Source organism: Echinops telfairi, unplaced genomic scaffold (assembly GCF_000313985.2).
Source record: "Echinops telfairi isolate 266 unplaced genomic scaffold, ASM31398v2 ScPeMD7_1;HRSCAF=3_0, whole genome shotgun sequence".
In the NCBI taxonomy this organism is placed as follows: Eukaryota; Metazoa; Chordata; class Mammalia; order Afrosoricida; family Tenrecidae; genus Echinops; species Echinops telfairi.
Genome location: NW_022103896.1, coordinates 24,323,964 through 24,342,955, shown reverse-complemented (window position 1 = coordinate 24,342,955; position 18,992 = coordinate 24,323,964). Strand labels below are relative to the sequence as shown.

General features: G+C 41.2%; 1 protein-coding gene across 1 annotated transcript in view; it reads right to left on the bottom strand.

Annotated features, from left to right (window-relative positions):
* Positions 1–1,904: 1,904 nt before the first annotated feature.
* Positions 1,905–18,992, bottom strand: part of TRPS1 (transcriptional repressor GATA binding 1) — a 217,520-nt gene continuing 200,432 nt past the window's right edge. Inside the window, exons 5-6 of the mRNA XM_004697423.2 lie at positions 8,733–8,855; positions 1,905–5,236 (exon numbers count right to left, since the gene is read on the bottom strand). Of these exons, the coding sequence (XP_004697480.1) occupies positions 4,175–5,236; positions 8,733–8,855 (1,185 nt within the window). The 3' untranslated portion in view covers positions 1,905–4,174. The remainder of the gene's footprint in view (positions 5,237–8,732; positions 8,856–18,992) is intronic.

The following is an 18,992-nucleotide window of genomic DNA, read 5'->3' as shown; positions in this document are numbered from 1 at the left end:
GCAAGCTTATAATGACTTGCTCACAAAGGACGCCCCAACCTTCAACCGAAAGACAGGTAGCTGTGAATGCACCAAAGCTATAAGCAAAAGGCTGGCACACAGCTGCAAACCTTTTTTGCTCCACTGGAGTTTTCACGGCTGGATGGCAGACAGCCCCCCCACCCCCACTCCGCCCACCTTCTAGAGAGGCCTTAATGTTCACAAATTCATCAGGCAGGCAGTTCTGAGGATCCATTTGTGATGTTTCGCAGTGACACACCAGGAAGCTAATAATTATGCTAATAGCATTATTGATACTCCTCGATTTATTAAGAAAAACGTACTTCCTCAGGCATTTTGAAATATGTATACATTTAATATTTTTGGAGCTGTATCTGCATTGGGTCATCATAGATTACGTGCACATGTGCAGTCAGGAACATAATGTGCTACCACAGGCTTCGACACAGAGCTGTTAAGAATAAGCGTTGTCTTCTTCTTCTTCTCATTAACATTACCTCAGAGAAGAGACCCCAGGCTAATTGTCTAAAATCTACCTTTACTAAAAGAGAATAGCTTAGAACAGAACGTCATTACCTTAACAGTTGATTTTTTTTTTTTCCCAAAAAGAACATCTCAATATGGCATGTAGAAAGCATTGGGCACACTCTTTTCTTCTGAACAACAGAGTTTTTTAACTTGCTACTGTCTAGAGCTCCATCCTTTTCTCATATATATATGAGTCGCCTAGTGTCTCTCAAAACACAACCTTCGGAGGTGGGTTGGCTTGTAATGTATGGTTTCCTCTCCCAAACAATAGTACAACTATGTGGGTAAGAGATGATGAGAGAAAGAGTGGTGAGAAAACGTGAAAATGCATGAGCTGGTGCTGGTCTAGAGTTTGATGCAAAGCTTGATTCAGAATATACACAAGGAGTCATTTGAAAAGACCTACAGTTTTCAATGGCATTACTATTTTTAGCTGGCCTATAGTTTTCGGCATGGGGGAAACCTTTTCCAACATTCCTAAATCATCTTGAAAGTTCTAAAAAAAAAAAAAAAAAAGTTAAGTACCTAAATAGCTCATTTAAAATCACACTTTAAAAGAAAACTATTTAAAAATATTAAAACAAAAAAATACCATTTTTATAATATAGTATTTTCAGAGATGGAACAAAGGTTTTAAACAGATGAGAAGGAAAGAGGAGGGCTATTTTAGTGTTATCATAAGTTATAGTCTTTTTTAAAAAGCCCCATCTCTTCTTCACCAACTTAGGTATAAAAGTGAAATAAAAAAATGAAAATAATCAACAATAGAATATGAAGTAAGAACTATCGTGTTAATGCAAACCAAGAGTAGCCTGGTGAAAACAGACTGACCATAAATATTCCAAGAATAGTGATATGTATTTTCCAATGCTAGTCATTGGTACTATGTTTCAGAAGAAAAAAACAATCGAATGAAAAAAGATGTAAATGTAAAAAACAAACAATCTATTTGTGTCTAACACAGTGGAGAAATTGCTGCCGGGGTAGTTTTGCCCAAAAGTAACACCTGCACTACTGCCCAAATTCACCAAACTTCTGGGATTTTGCTATTTGGGGCAGGCCACAGGGAAAGTGGAGGATGGCAACAGCACACTTTGTGTTTATTCTCTTCACTTAAAAGAAAAAAATACTGTTTTGTGGTTTGGGAAGTCTCCTACATTTTAGGTCTGTAATTGCCACCTTTGAAGTCAGCCTATACATTCTGAGATGTGTATATCAAAGGTCCTAAGAAAGATCAACTATGTTCCACCAGTTTAATGCCACAGCTCCTCCCTCCACCTCTTTATTTCGGTCTCTGTGAATATCGGAGCTACGTGCGACACATGAGATCAGAATGGGGCCCCTTCACAATGAAACTGAAGCAGATGACTCAGTCCTGATTTCCCTTGTTTTAAACATGAAAATGAAAAACATGAACGGAAATGATAACACACCATCAGAAAGACACCGTTAACTTCATTCACTGCAACAGTCACTAACTGGGTAAACTCTACCTGCCAACCCACTTTTCAAGGACAAAGACCTGGCACTGTGAAAAAGAAAACAAAACCCAAACAAAGCAAAACAGTACAAAGCCACTGCGAGTTAATGTAAAAATGGAGTGCAAATGCGACTACAGAATGCAATAAAAATATCCGTGCTGCAGATTCCAGCAGCACTTATCAAAACAATTTCTGAAATGTTTCTTTTGAAACACAGACAAAGCAATAAAAAGAAGATATATGTTTATCATTTTAAGCGTAACAATGTGAGTTAAGAGCTTAAAAATTTAAAAAAAAAGTACTTGGAATGAATAGTGCTACCCTTTTTATCCTAAGTAGGCATAAAAATATTTTCATTTCCTTCTTGTTTTCCATACCGTTATATCAAGAACTCTCATTGTTTCATGTTACCGTTTACAACTTGAATGCACGCGTGCGCGCACACCCACACACATACACACACGCACACATACACACGATATCTACCGCAATAGAAATAGTTGCTTCATTACCTTGTTTGCTACATTTGCAAATGTAAACAGCTAGGCAGAGCCAGAACCGACTCTAATGCATGATGGAATATCTTTGTTGCATACGTACACTGTAGAAAATAATTATTCAATATGTCAGGCACCATTATTTGAAATGTAATACATTAATATTTACTAGAAAAATAAGTTTTTTTCCCTATTTGTTCTCCCAACTTCTTTAATGAAATAAGTTAATCTGACAGTGCATCCAGTAGCTTGTAATATCTTCTACATCTCCGTGGCAAAAAATAAACTACTGGTCGGGACAATATAATGCAAATTATCAAAGTCAGTCCCTGTACATACATCCTTGTAGCAAGCATTGAGGTTCGACTAACAGCACCTTTAACCAATGTTGTAATGTTCAGTTATTTAGCCCTATTTCCCTGAGCAGTTATGCTGAGGAGCTTTCCCTTCATGGATAGTTTTACAAAGCCTTAAAAGTATTAAAAGTACTATGAAGACATACTTCGAAGAATCCTATTTAATGCTACTTAACTAAACCTGTCTAAATCTACGGAAGGGATTGACTAGTACATATACCAACTGTCAGTCTGTGGTAAGGAAACCTTAGACTCTGCCTGACCACAACGTTTGGAAATTATATATAACCGAAGGAAAATAAATAAATACAGCAGGTTACCTTGTGAAGAGATACCTTGTGTTTGATACAAATTAAGCCCATGGTCTGACTTTTGTGTACATCTTGTATTTTGAACTAAGAGATGCCTGTCGTCATAATGTGCCAAGTGAGATTAGTGACCAAGAGGACCTTTTAAAAAACCAAATCCCAACTGGTTCATCGCATCCGAGAGAGAAACGCCTGGCTGAAATAACAATACTACGTAAGCACTGAGGACATGGTTTTTAAAAATGCACATATATTTGGACAAAATGAACCTAAATGGTAAACAAAAAAGGACTACTGAGTATTCGAACATCTAAAGGACAAAAATAACAGAGGGTGTGCATGTGTATGTACAGGCAGGGCTAACCACAACCAGTGTGCCACATCTGTCACTCGTCTTGCTGCTCCCTCACCACGCCTAACCACAGATCCCAGTTCTAGGTCTCAATCTGAAACACGGTTGAAGGAGAGGGGACTAGATTGGAGAGGGCGCCATGTTCCTTTCCCTGTCCCAGCGGGGAACAGCTCTCCTCCTCTGCTTAGACTCTCATGATACTTCTCAACTTAGGCAATGGATTGATACGTTTTCAACCAATGAGCTAATGGTCCAGCCCCTTACGGCTGTAGTATCGCAATACGGAAACTCTTTCAAAACTCTAGACAACGTTTCTCTGTCTCTGGTGATCTTTCCCCAGGACTCATCAGCCAAGGTGGGTTTGGCTTACTGGGTTCTAAAAATCGACTGTCCACCATCTCTCTCTTTTTCTCGATGACCCCTGGTCTCACTTTTTGATCTTGGTAACCTACTCATCGAAAGAAAGAATAATAAAAGGGAATTTCATGTTGGATAAGGCAGGCTCTAGGAAAAAAGAATTTTTTTGTTGTTTTTGTTGTATTTTTTTTCTTTTTTATGTATTTTTTTAAATAGGTCTTCATAAGACATTACAAGCTATTGAATTCCCATCAAGAAAACCTATTTCTATTTAATTGTGCTAAGTGCTAAGGTTTTACTCTTTAGGTTTTCCATTTTTTTCCACTTGTGCATTGTTCCTATGTAGGCCCCTCTGGATATGCGTGGTGAAGTCATATTTGTCCGTGCAAAAATGCTGGCATATGCTGCACTGGAAGGGTCCACTCTCACCATGACAACTCATATGCAACGCATACATCACTTCATCCAGAAAGACAATGCCGCAGTGCACGCATTTTGTGGACAGTTCATCTTGAGTACTTCGATCCACTTTCTCGGCTTTGACTGCATTCAAGGGCCCTTCCGGTTTTACGCTGGAGGGGGCCTTGCCTTTCTCCTTGGGGGCACCGTTGGCAGTTGGCCCAGGTCTGGAATGCTTGATCGCCAAATCTAGAGGAATGTCATTGTCTGATCCAACAGCTGAGAAATGAGGAGGCAGATTGAAGGTGGGATAAGGCACATAGTTTTGGCAAGGATTTGGTAGGCCAGGCACATGACTCAAGTAGTGCGGATTCCCAGGAACGGAGAGTTTATATTTACTCCAGAACCGCAGCCAATCAGCTTCACTCTGGAAGTCATTATGTACAAAGGGAAGTCCGAAAAGTGGGTACTGGTACTTTTCAATAGGGCTGCCTGGCGGTGAATAATTGGGGTGTTTTGCAGGTCTCATGTACTTTTCGATGGGGCTGCCTCTCTCGGAACTTCCTTTCCCTTCAGAGACGGATGAACTGTTTCCTGGGTCTCCGGTACTTTCCTGAGGACTTTTTATCTGAATGTGCAAAGGTTGCATTCTTTTGTGGATATCCAGAGTTTGGCTGACCAGGACTGGCTGCTGAGCAGAATGGCTTTTAGTCAATGAACCTTGGGCTTCGTATTTACTCAGGCTCGGGAGTGGAATTTCTCTCTGGTGCCCTTCAGTTACATGATCTTCTGACCTCCTCTCTAAGGGGCTTCCATTGACCTGGTCCTCACTGCTACCCCTTGGCTGTTTGTTGAGCTGCTCAGCCTGCAGTGCCTCCGGGTTAAGGCGCTTTCTTGTTCTTCTCCTAATGATCTGTTCACCGTTGTTTTGTTTAATGATGTTTAAAGGTCTGGGAGTCTGCAGAGAACACACACACAATACATAAAAGAGAAATGTTAAGAAACACATTAAAATGCATGAAAACCCCCCTCACAATTATAAACCGTAGTTAAGTTCAAAGCAGGATAGGATTTACGTTACAGATGGACTAAATCTCCTCCTACCTAGCAGGACAGGGTGAGCGCCCAAGGCACACTATGTTGGCTTAATTAAAGTACGCCCATCTTTGCCGAGAATCTGTTAGGACACAACATTTTCAAGCTTGGTAGACGTTTGGATTTAGTAATAAGATGATGTATACAGTTAGTTAAAAAGCTGGGATTTCTTTGCTATGATAACCTGGGAGCTATGCATTAATAATAATAATGTGGAAATGATCCATGCTTCCTATATAATTGCAAGCATGACTATAAAAATATGAAATATCAGAGCATGTGTACTTTTTTTTTAAAAAAGGACAGAATTGTAGGGAAAGAAGTCAGATAAAGCCACTTAAGTGAGAGGAGTTTTGTTGTTGCTTGGTCTGTTTTACCATTCACTGCTATTTCTCTTCCTTTAAGATACAGTATTTTATATTAGCTATGGAAGGTTTACCTTGTTAACAAGTGAAGCCCTCATTTTATATTGATAGTCTAAGTTCATTTGTGGCCTTGATTCAGATAACCGACCTGCGATTCAACTCTGTACTTAAGAGCAAGTGTTGACTTTTACTCTGTTGAAGCATCATCTGATTGGTGAGTAAATATTCAACAGATATTTATACTAGATGATGAAAATCCGTGGGTAAGATAATAATAAAAACTTTAGCTGCAACAAGAGTTCTAATTTGATGAGTATATGCCTATTTAGAGATTAATGATTTTGAAGGATAATCTTTACGTAGGTTAAAATTCTGTTTTTCCCCTAAAAGATTACTGAAATTAGAAAATAATTGCTATATAAAAATAAGACTTAGCTATCTATTACATTCTTTTTAGGAATAGTTAAAAAATTTATGTACCCATACACACACATACACATTCACACACACAGAGCCCTCGTTGCATACTGGGTTATATGTCGGGCTGTCAACTGTAGAGTCACCAGTTCAAAATCAACAGCCATGAGGTTTTGTACTCTGGGAAGACTTCCAGTCTCGGGGACCCTGCCCTGTCTTATAGGGTTCCCAGGAGTTGGAATTGATTGGATAGTAGTGAGCTTAAAATTTAAAACAAACACACACTGTTTCCAATGTTGTCTTTACACGAATTTCATCCTATCCTCACCACCTGAGTGGGATTTGTTTTTCTTTGTTTTCTGTTGGGGTTCACAGCAGTGCGGCACAGGAGGAATGGCTGTACAATAATTATGGCTGATACAGGTGTTTACAGGGAATGCAGGGGAGGGGGATACGTGATGGGGCGGGAAAAGGGAATTTGGGGAATGGGTAATGAGGGCAGGCGTGGGGAGTGAGCACTAGAACCAATTATGATTGCACAACTCATATTGATTAATTCATGGGGGGATGGGCTATGATCAATATGGGGGCAACTGTATAATTGCCATGACTTGATTTAATGATTGAACCACCCAACTGTGTGATATGTAAATTATGTGCCAATAAAACTGTTGGAAAGAGAAAAAAATTTTAATGTCTACGTATGGTTACATATACAGCCGTAAGCATGTATGTGTATATTCACATATATACATGAGGGTTCTTCAAAAAGTGTGTGGAACAATCGAATTAAAAGATAATGGAATTGTCCCACAAGCTTTTTGAAGCCCCACTGTGTGTATTCATGTGTGTATGTATGAGGGGGCTTTCAAAAGTTTTGGGGAAAATTCAATTTCTTTTCCAAAAACTTTTTGAAGCACCCTCTTGCAGGATTATGTGTGTGTACGTACACACACATGCACACACATTTTGAGAACTATTCCTACAGAGAATGCACCTTAGTGCAAGAGAATAGTTTTATATACCAGGAACAATATGAACATTAATTCACTTTGCACATTTCTATTGTCACAGAGGTATTTGGAAGAAAGAGGAAGGAAATCATCTGCTTGTTATTAGCAATTCCATCGCTTGTGCCCAAATGCAAAATACCATGGCTTTTGTACATTTAGTTTGTTCAGGATTTTCAATATGTATAGAGTTCATCAATTATATTTAAAATGTGTATTATTTTATTTCTGTGCTATAGAGAAACTTGAAACTTACATTATAGCTTTTTTTTAAAGTTCCATAATTTTGAGGGCAATCTTTGACATGAAATGTGAGCAAGGCAGCCTCTGTGCATTTCAGTTGTGATTCTTAACAACCTAAAATTGAATCTACTATCAGGACAGATGAATAATAAAATAATGTTATTAAAGAATTGTGTTTATATCAGTGGTTTAAATTCTCATAAACTAGCAGAGCAGCAGACTAATTAATTCTTGGTCTCTGATTGGTTAGAGTTCAATTAAAATCATTAATGTCATTGCTCATTAAATGGAGGCTTACTTATTGGTGTACTTGAATAGTGAGAGTTTTTTTTAAAGTAGGTTGATAAGGGGTGTGGGAATCATTCTACTAGCTACATGCTGATAACGAAGGTTTTGACAGTTTATCACCAATTAATATTGTGGGCATCATGCACTTTAAAAAAAGTGCTTCCAATGGTTAATTTATGAGAATTTTAAAAAAATCTAAAATTGTATTCTCTGGTAGCTATAATCTATTCACTATGAGCTGTGGTACTAAATAGGTGTTCCCATTTCAAATTCGGCTCTTGTCTTCAGATAAACTTGCTACACTAAAAATTCTCCATCCATCAGGAAGTTAAATGCCTACTCAGATGAGGATTTATGAGTTTACATGTGATAGAGAATTGTAACTAAAATTTTTTCGAGAAAAATTATAGCACTTCTGTGAGCCATAAAAAAAAGAAAGAAAGAGAAGGTAGCAAGGGATCTTAAGCTACAAGGAACCTACGTAAGTATCTCCCTGCACACAAAGGAACTGGACTCAGCCGTCTGGGGTGGGGCCTGATCTTCAGCTGGTCTCTGGAAGCAGCCCCCCTCTCTTGTCTTTCCCGGCTCCACTGTTCCCTAAGAAGCGCTTCCCTGTCCTGCATTTCACTTACGCTCCAGGGTCTTTTCGTACTTTATTGTTTACAATGTTTGCACATTTTTGAAACTTTGAAGAAAGTCAGAACCGACTCAATGGCAGTTGAGTTTGGGTTTGAGATTTTACCAAAATAATTTCACTGAATTCTGATAACCCTTACGGGGTTATCTGTCAGTGAAGATTGCAGAAATCAATCATTTTCCTCTTTTATATCAAAAGAAGCATGACGCATTACTAATGATTTCACACGTATCTCCCCATCACAGCCAAGCCCTTTCCACCATTAATCACCTGTGCACTCGAGTGGCTGTTCTGAAACAACCCTGCAGGGGCAGGCCACGGAATGGTACCTATCAAACCACAGAGCAGGCCAGAGCTGCCTCATAAAGCGTTTCCTGGAACAAACCAGCAGGTTCTTACCGAGTGAAGTTTCTGATAGAGGCCACACGCGTTGCATACATATCCGCCATTGGCATTCTTTCTCCAGAGAGAGGTCTTGGTGGTCAGGCAATTGGCACAGAAAACACCCGAGCCTCTTCGCCTCTGAAATGAGAGGGGGGCGAAAAAAGAAGCCCACAGGGTCAGAGGTGAGTCACGTGACCAGTGGAGTTAGACCCAGTCCACCCCGGAGTTTGGTCTTTGGCCCAGCAACAATGACAGTATAAAACCACACCGCCCATAATGAGGTCAGGTTCAATTGTCTTTAATAGGCACCACTGATTTTCATTATAATTAACCCTACAGTGATGGATGAGGTGTGGGGAACACCAAAGGCTTTTTCACAGAAACAGCTTTAACTTTTTGAACTTTGGGTCCTGAGTCTTTCATGATGGTGCCTCAATGCGGGGTCCTGAAATATACCTTTTGAAAGTGTCACAGCGTAAGCGGAAAGACAGGCGATATGTTCAATACGCTTTGGAAACGAGGGGGGCACATGCTACCTGGGTTTTAAAATATAGTTCAGCTTGGAACAAACGCGGCCTGGGAGCCATCTGAGAATCCACTGTGATTTGTAACCTTCTTTGTATGCCATCTAAGTAATGTAACTGAGAGCATACAAGGCATTTGACTCTGATGTTTTTGGTTGGTGATGGTAAAATCAGGAAGAGAGAAACAACAACCACAACAAAAACAAAACCCCATTTCTCAAAGCCGAGAGGGCCTATAACAACGTCTGCCAATAAGAACGACGATATTGCTAATGAGAACCCTTATGGGGTGGCCTCCACGACCCAGACACCACCACCCCACCAACAGCAATTTATCCCACTTGACTCAGACTCGGACATCCCAAGTGATTTCCAAACACAAATCGATTTTTGTAGTCGGCAGTTTTTAATCACCAGATTTTTTACAAGTCATCTAAGAATATTTAAAAGTAGATCATTAGTACTGCTCAGTCGGCCCGTTCTGGCAACCAAGTCGTGATTTCGTGACACTCCTGATTTAAACAAAAGTCAGGCTGTACTGGGATTTGTAGGCACAAATGCTAACAGGCAGGAAATGGAATTCTCCTGCAGCAAAAAAAAAAAAAACAGGAAAAAAAAATTCAGCCCTCCTTTCTCTAGGAAGCAAAGCCATTAAAGATAAAATATAAACTTTAGATAAGGGATGGGGGAAAAAGGTCTTGCTGGAACCCAATTTTATTATAAATTTAAAATTACAAACACAGTAAGTCAAAATTTCGAGGATTCGTAAAATGTAGGCAATTTATTGAGCTTGAGTCTATACTGTAGAAGAGTGGTACCCTGCCAAGAAAACACAATGGTTATAATTGTACTCTGAGCCATTTCAAACGGAAAGCTTTCTGCAGACATAATTTTGGCTTCAAGACTGGAACACTTTCTTGGCATTGAAAGGGCATTTGATTCATCGGGTGTTTCACAATGTATCACTAAAAAGACCTGGTGAGCAGCCAGTTCCCTATAGGGCAATTTTTCCATCCAGATGCAAGTGCTATCAGAGGCCCTCGTCAGCTAAACTAATTATGATCTTGCAATTGCTGATGCCTGCTCATTCTAACATTCGACATCCGCCATTAATCATCAATACAAGGAAAATGAATGAAACGTAAAGAAATGAGGGCTGGTAAACTGCACTGCCATAAAAATCTGAAATGAGAGCAATGATTGAACAAGATTGGGGGGATGTTTTCACTGAGCACGAAGTCAGGCAAACAATTGCCCTTTTAAACCAAGAACACAATTTCATCAGTGCAGCAGGTTGTGCTACGTTAGGTGATGCAATAAAAGCTGGATTTTTCGTAAAGATAACCTCTGGCTCCCCGCTTTCCTCCGTCTGCACAAGTCAGGACCAGGGAAGCATCGTGTGCTTCTCCTTCTCAATAAGACACCACCAAATGGTTGTGTGTGTGTGTGTGTGTGTGTGTGTCTCGCTGTGACAAGTCCCAACTGGGAACTACCGCCAGAGGAGAGGCTGCTGTTTCCTCAAAGTCAAAGAAATAGTAGAGGTGGTGTGTGTCAAATACGCTGGGGACCCCATGATAGAAAGTAAGTTGGGCAGCCTAGTTACGTTATGGTTGTGAAACTTCCCTGGGGCCATGCGAGGCTTTTCCTAGATCTAAATAACATGCTTGGCAAATAAACACCAACTTGATCCACATAAAGGCAATGTAAATGTCCATGTGGAAACTAACCACATGGATGGCTGAGGCTCAATGTTGAATGTGCAGCCATTCATCCCGGCCTGCTGTTCCTCCCTCATGCCCTGGGTGCTTGACACAGCATGCCAGAGTGGGTGTACGCCTGATTTCAGAGAGCGTTTCAACCCTTGCACAATTCTGGGCTTAATTCTCTTGCAAAGAAATTGCCCTTCATTAGTTGGAAGGAAGATCCTGAAATTACAGCACTGGTTTCTACAGGCACATCATGCTTTCAGCCATCAGTTCTTGTGCTCTAATAAAGGTTGGTATATTTTAGGTAAAGTATATCTTGCTTTAAATACATCAGGGGCCCTTTGAATTTACTTAAACTGAGAGTCAGTATAGCGTGAAGGTTAATTCTTCAAACTTGTCTTTGCCCTTGGCTGGGTGAAACTTTGGGCACATTGCTTAACCTCTCCAGGCTTAAATTTTCAGTCTTTAGAGTATGAATTGCTATGAGTGTTTTGCTGGTTAATGGATGCAATTTGAACAGTGCTGGGGATGTAATACGTGCCCAATAAGCAGTGTATTTATCAAGGGAATTTTATTTTGGTGTACTTAGTTGAAGAGAAATACGGCAAGCTTTGCTTTTTGAATCTACCCTCTCCATCTAGTTACTGAACGTTTAAGAGGTGCTTAAAAGATTTGGTGTGGTATTATCAAACGGATTTCACTAGTCCCAATCTTATCAAACCCAAGAATGGAAAGTTGAGTCAGAGTGAAATAACTTGGTGTTCACACCTAGAATTCATTAGGAGCTTGCTTGCATGGGGGCGGAGAGTGGGAGGTAGGTGAGAAGTATTACACACACAAAGTTGCCTCCCATCTAAACACATTTAGCCCTTTGGTAAGCATTACAGAACCTTCTGTTTGGTACACTTGGAATTCCCAGAAGCAGCAGAGAGGGTGGGAGAAACTGATAGCAGCCTTGGCAGGGTGACTTCAGAACCATGTCCTACCTCTCTACTTCACACGAGGAGAGCGCTGTCCTAGTCAAGCTGTGTATCAGTTGACCTGGCTAGATCTATTAAGGCGTTTCTTTGGAAGTTACCAACATCCTCAGCCCAATCAAGTACAGGGAAGCAGGCTGTTGCCAAAGAAAAAAGGCAGAGAAGAAACCTCTCCCAACCCACTTTTTCAAAACAAGGTTGGTCTTGTTAGAGAACATGAAAGTCACTGTAGACTTATTCCATCCCTAGCTTGTCAAGCATGACAGAGTTTTAAAATATTTTGTCATTCTCTTTTATAGTATGTTTGTTCAGGATGGAAATCATGTCTGCTAAAATTCATCAACTACTCTTGTTACAAGCTGCTTCAGATAATGCTCTGTCTTGAGCAGCTAATGGTGAATAAAGTCAAATATAAACTAACCTGAAATAATTTTTATCAGCAGTACGCATTCTTATTTGGGGCGGGGCAGATTCTAGAGCTCTTTTTTAATATCCTATTTGGATGTCTTCCATTCAGGTTGAAAACCACATTTACTGTGGAAACGTTTTTTCCTTCACCCCCTATATTTACATCATGATGATGATACACTGGTAATAGTTCTCTATGTGTATCTATGTGTGTTTAAATAATATGACTGTGCCCCTTGATATACACAGGGATTTTAAGAGATAGTAATAATTTGGCCACCACCCACAATCAAGAGGACCATGACTAGGGACTGGAACAAGGAGCCCTGGGGACACAGTCCAGTCAAGTGTTGGACTGCAAGACCAGAGAAGGAGAGAGATGAAACTGTCTACTTCTGTAAATTCTTAATGCTTCAGAAACCCTCTAAGCATAAGTTCCCAAATTTAATTGGCCTATCACTCCTTTTTCAGAAGAAATGTTATACTCAGCACGCCCTTGGCAATGAACAACTTTCTGAATTATAGCCCATAGTCTAGGATAAAGCGTAGGCATCCACTCAGCAGCCTTGCTGGGCTGTTCCAGTGGCCCTGGACACAATGCTGCAGAGCCTGCCAAGGGAATGTTGAAAACAAAGGAGCAAGACCAGTAGTTGGAAAGTATGGTTTTGGTGATAGAAATGATGCAGGAGGGCATATGATAGATTTTGCAAAACTAACAACCTATTCATTATTCATATCTTTTTTTCAAAGGCATACTCCGTGACCAGGTGCACGACCTTACATCATCAGTTAGAGCATGGTTAGAAGTTCATTGAGAACAGACCATCAATTGCACAAATGCAAAGTCAAGCTGAAGCTGCAGAAAATTTTCAAAAGTCAGAGAACCAAAATGTCCCCTTGAGTATATGACACCTGAATTAAGAGACTATATCAAGAAGAGACTTGATGTGTTGAATATTAAATGACCAGAGGCATTGTGGGATGTTATCAAACATGGAAAAAGGGGGAAAAAAAGAGAGGGAAGAAAAAAAAAGGATGTCAGAAGAAATTTACTATATAGTGAATGGAAGAAATACTTTCACACAATAAGTGAAAGCGAAGCAAACGATGAAGAATACTGGTTAATTAGACAAAGTAAAGCATCATTAAACAAAAACTTACTAAGACCTGAAATTGGAAAACCAAAGGGAAGGGCAGCACTTAGCAATTTTCACACTGAAAGAACAGAGGGGGCAAAAATCCAAGCCGAACGCTGTAATACTGAAAAATTCAGTAGGCAAAATATGGGAACACCACAGTCATTGTACCAAAAAGAACTGGTTCAGGAGGTAGTATATGATCAAGGACTTATGGGATTTGAGGAAGTCCAAGCTACACTGAAACGCATTGGCACTAAAGAAGACCCCAGTCATAAATGCGATCAACTGAGAGGCCTCAACACATGGACGCAACACTGGGCATGCTCACTCGCCAAGGCCAAGAAATTTGGAAGATAGTCACCTGGACAAACTGGGAGAGATCCCTATTTATGCCCTTCCCAAAGAAAGTTGATACAACAGAACGCAGAAATTGTTGAACAATATAATTACTATCAAACACAAGTGAAATTTTGCCAAAGATAATTTCAAAAGACTTGCAGCAGTAGCTCCAGAAAGAATTGCCAGGAATTCTAAAGTGAGAATACCAGAAAGATGTTTATGTTTGTTTTATTGATTATGCGAAGACATTCGAGTATGCAGATACCATTACAAAAATGAAAATTCCACAAAACTTAAGTGTGCTCACGTGGGAACTTAGACTGATAAAAACCCCAACTCACTGCCAATGAATCAATTCTGGTTCATAGCAACCTTCTAGGGCAGGGTAGCAGCGCCCTGGGGGTTCTGACACTGCACATTTTTCCAGGAGGAGAAAGCTTCATCTTTCTCCTCAGGAACAGCTGGTGGTTTTGAATGGCTCACCTCAGGATTCGCAGCCCAACATGTAACACACTACGCCACCGCAAGTCTACAATAGGCGACTGTTAAAACACAAAATCACCAAAGATACGCATCAGGGCTCTGTCCCTAAAGTATATTATTCAGTAAGTATGTTGAACAGCTCTCTGAAAGCGAGAGTATAAGTCTAGAACACGGCACCAGGACTGGAGGAAACTCATTAACAACCTGTGGGAGAGAGAGAAGACAGAACTTTGCTTGCTGAGAGTGGAGAGGCCTTTATAAGCACTTTCCGATGAAGATAGCAGACACAAAGAAAACAAAAATCCTCACAGCTGAAACAATAAGCAAAATCATGATAAAGGGAGGAAAAGACTGAAATGGTCAAGAAGTTCATTTTATTTGGAAGCACAACCAATACCCATAGAAGCAGTAGTCAAGGCATCAAATCTAGAGCGCACTGGGTACATTTGGCACAGAGCTACAGAGTCATAATACTTTATATTGGGTCTTGTGCAGAACTGGGACGAATTATGTGTCCTATACATACGGGCACTGCTGGGAGATGAAATGATAGGAACACGGAGCTCGTGGGTCACACCAATGAAAAGAACCCTGGCAGTACAGTGGGTAAAGTGCTTGGCTGTTAACTGAAAGGTGGGTTGTTAAGCCCGTCAGCTGCTCTAAGGTGTAGAGAGGGGGCTGCCTTTGTGAAGAACAGTCTTAGAAATCCTATGGGAGCAGGGGCCTCCTCTAACCAACAGGGCTGCTATGGGTCTCGGCGTCAAGGATTTGGCTGTATTTGGGTAACACCAAAGGCACATCGGAGGGGCCTGTTTAACGTGACTCTTAAATCTCCTCTTCGGCCGAGGGAAAGCTGCACTCACGTATCTAACGTCACAGCAGAGTCGTGGCATGTTCTGCCCCTGTGCTTCTCTAAAAGTCCACATTCCACCATTCCACGTGTCGCTCAGTCGGCTCAATTAAACCTTTCTACAGAAAACATTACAGAATTAGTAATTCCATGAAATGACTGCTTCTTAACCTTAATTTAACATGATTTAACGAGCAGTTGTTAGGTCTCGCTAGTTCTGCTTCTGTGCTGTTCTGCTGGCTGGGAGTTTCCGGTGAGAAAGAGGAAGGAACAACGGGGACATTTCGTGGCGAGGATTTTTGAGGCCAGGGCAGTGATTGCCCGGGCTCGTTCTTTTCAGCGGCAATTACTGATCATTCTTGCAATGGCATGTGTCCTCCCCATCTAGCTAATGGATTAGAATCCACAGCACTGCCTCTCCCCGCAGCACTCACAGGCAACAGTCTCCCATGCTAGTATTTGGAATAAGAAAGGGTGCTCTATATATATATATACAACCAATTCAGAGTCGACACACACTCATGTAGTTCCTGAGCCGGAGTAAACCTGTGAGAATACATACATAATCATGCAAGAAGGGAGGGGAAAAAAACCTTTAGTTTGCAAGTTCAGAGCTAACTATTACATGACTATTACCATTGTTCAATTTTTCTCAGAGCTACTTGTGCAAGTTTTACTTTGCGGGAGATCCATAGTTACACATCGCTCTGGGCTGACCGTTGGCACATGTGCAAACCCAGATGTGACTTTAGAAAAAAATAGAGAAAATGGTTTCAATTGGCTCAGCTGTTTTGCTTGCTTATTATATTTTTTTTACTTAAAGATTAGCCCCCCCCAGACCCCCAAAACAAGATGTTTTCAAATTTCATTATTAACAATGAACTGATTTCATCTGATTAGTAGAAAGCAAATTTGGTCGAATTATTCATTCAAGTAGCCTAGCATTTAGGGCCATGGATATTCAGCATCAAGATATTATAAGTCTCCATTGGTGAAAGAATTTGTGCAGAAATGATCCTCTATAATACTTTTCTAAGAATAAGAACCATACCAAAACCATGTAATTGCATAACAAGCCTTGATAGGCAGAGTATTTACTCACATTTTTTATGGTTTTTATATCTTAGCCATTTTAAAATTGAATCGATCTGAAATTTGATATATGTGCTGTTAGTCTGGATGTACCCCAAATAATTTTAACTCTTCAGATGATTTATGTGTTTGTTCAATTACATTAAGAATCCCCTGCAAACATCATTTTAGGGAAATGCACAAACTACTTGGACAGAACATTTTGACACAGGTTTGCTGTAATAAAATTGCACTGGTGAACAAACGTGATTTAGTTGATTTGGGGGATGAAGCGTGGCGTGTCCACCGTGTGCCTGGTACTGTGCTAGCTAGAGAGTCTGGGGGCTGCAGTGATATGTGAGGCACACACAGTCATCTCATAGGGGATCCAGGAGAATCTGCTAAACGCACAGTTAGGGTGACATTGCATGCCACAAACGGAGATTGGTCATGAATATCGACAGCTTAATTTGTATAAATTATACGAGGCATTTTCTGGACAAGCAAAACCAAACCAAACAAAAAGCATTTCCCACAAATCATTCTCATCTAAATGCTGAACAGTAACTCAAAGGAGAGTTATCCTCAGTTCTCCTTTTAAAAATGGGCCACAGTTCACAGTCACTCAGATACAAGTTGACAGGGTGTATGGTCTCATCATCAGTCGTATCCAACAGTTCCATTGTCCTATTCACCACCAGTATATAAACAACAACAAAGCACTTCACTCCCTCACCATCACACCAACAAGGTAAAATTGTCTTTGTAGGATTTCAGAAGCTATTACGGACTGTTCACGGAAGTAGAAAGCCCCATCTTTCTCTTCGGAGTCGTTTGTTTCAAACTGCTGACCTTGTGGTCAACAGCTCAATGTGTGACCACTGTCCCATCAGGGCTCCGCTCACTCCCGGTATTGTTGAGATGAATTAAATGTGTTCATGACCGTCATGGGTCTAGGTACTCAAGCCGTTGTTGAAGAAGTTATATTTTCACCTCTGTGAAGGAATGTTACTTTTCATCCTTAGCAATGTTAAGCATGATGAAGAGACCCAAAGAATTCCCCGCGTGCTCCCTGCCAATGTCATGAAAAGTCTATGGCTGCCACACCAGCAAACCCTCATGTATGGATACAATACATGAGGGAGCAACTAAAATCACTGAAAAATACACTGTCGCGGAGAATGAAGATGTCTACAGTAACTGACCAGCCTTGTACTTGAAGCGCCACTGGCCATCAGTTTGGCAAGACCAGGGAAAGAACTCTCTACCAACAGAAAGCAGCCATTGCCAAGATCCCGGTGGAGCGTTGTTTCCCAAGAGAACTGGGAAGAACGAGTTGAAATGGGAGGCCCAGCAAGTCTGTGCGTGTTTTCACAACAGCCCTCTTTGCCCTTAGAATTCTTACCAGAAAACTAGAGACGTACCTGTTAGTCAACACATCAGCAACGATAACGTAGACCAATATAAACTCAGCTGACATCACTAGCTTGGAGAAATGGACCACCTCCTGTCCCAGCATGCACGAGGCAACACATTCTCAAGGAATCAATCAGACATGGTGCCCAGGTCTGCTCGTGTCTAGGATGTGCCCCACTGGCTCGTCACCACTGGGGATGTGGCACACTGGAGAGGCAACCAATACTGGCCTGCACACAAGAGCTCCATCTCTTCTGAGATGCAACTGATGGCCCTCGCAGTGAGGTCACTGGGAAACCAAGATGTCCCAGAGTACACACTGTAGTATACATCACTTCTGTGGATTCTTCAAATCAGACGATCTTTAAAAAACATCACACGGACTTTTACGACCCACTGCATAGGTCTAAAGTACCCCAGATGTCCGCGGTCCTATTTGATAAACGAGCAAACAATCCCATGCCATACAAAGATCAGATTGCAGAATCAGGGCTGGCACCCCCCCACCCCCCATCTTTACAGCTCCAACCCATGCTGTTTCCACAGGATGCTCTGCCTCCGCAGGAAGCATGCAGTGGGGCAGCAAGAGAGAGCTGAGAATTGATGTCTGTACTGTCTTGCTGCATTTCACCTCGAACTCATCATTGTGAACATAACTACTCACGTCTCTGCCTGCTCCTCTCTCTGCCGCCATGCAGCTCCTCTCACCTTTCCGTCAGCTACAAAAATTGCTGGGAATTTTCTCTTTCTAAGATGGCAGGGTCCAAATCCGATACTGACAAGGAGTGTGGGTGAGGGTATGTGGGGAACAAAGCGTTCCGGAGGTTCAGTTAAACAATCTTAGAACCCATTCCCCACAGAAGGGCTACAAGGAAGGGACGATTCGAGCTGGGTGCAGTACAGCACTTATGAAACACATCATTTCTCTAGTCCCTGAATGCTTCCTCCTCCCCATTTCCATGACCCAGTTCTACCTTACAAATCCGGCTAGACCAGAGTACATACATGGGTACAGATAAGAGCTCGTGACACATGGAATTCAGGACAGATAAAACCCTTAGGAACAGTAGTGGGAGTAGCAATATTATGAGGGTACCGGGATGGGGGGAGGCGGCGGGGGAGGGAGGGGGAGAAAGGGAACCAATCACAAGGTTGGATATATAGCTCCCTTCCCAGGGGGACAAATAACAAAAATGTGGGTGAAAGGAGACTACATAAAATAACAATAACATAATTGATCAAGGATTCAAAAGGGTGGGAGGGTGGGGAAGGGAGAGGGAAAAAAAAAGGAGCTGATACCAAGGGCTCAAGTAGAAAGAAATTGTTTTAGAAATGTTGATGGCAACATATGTACAAGTGTGC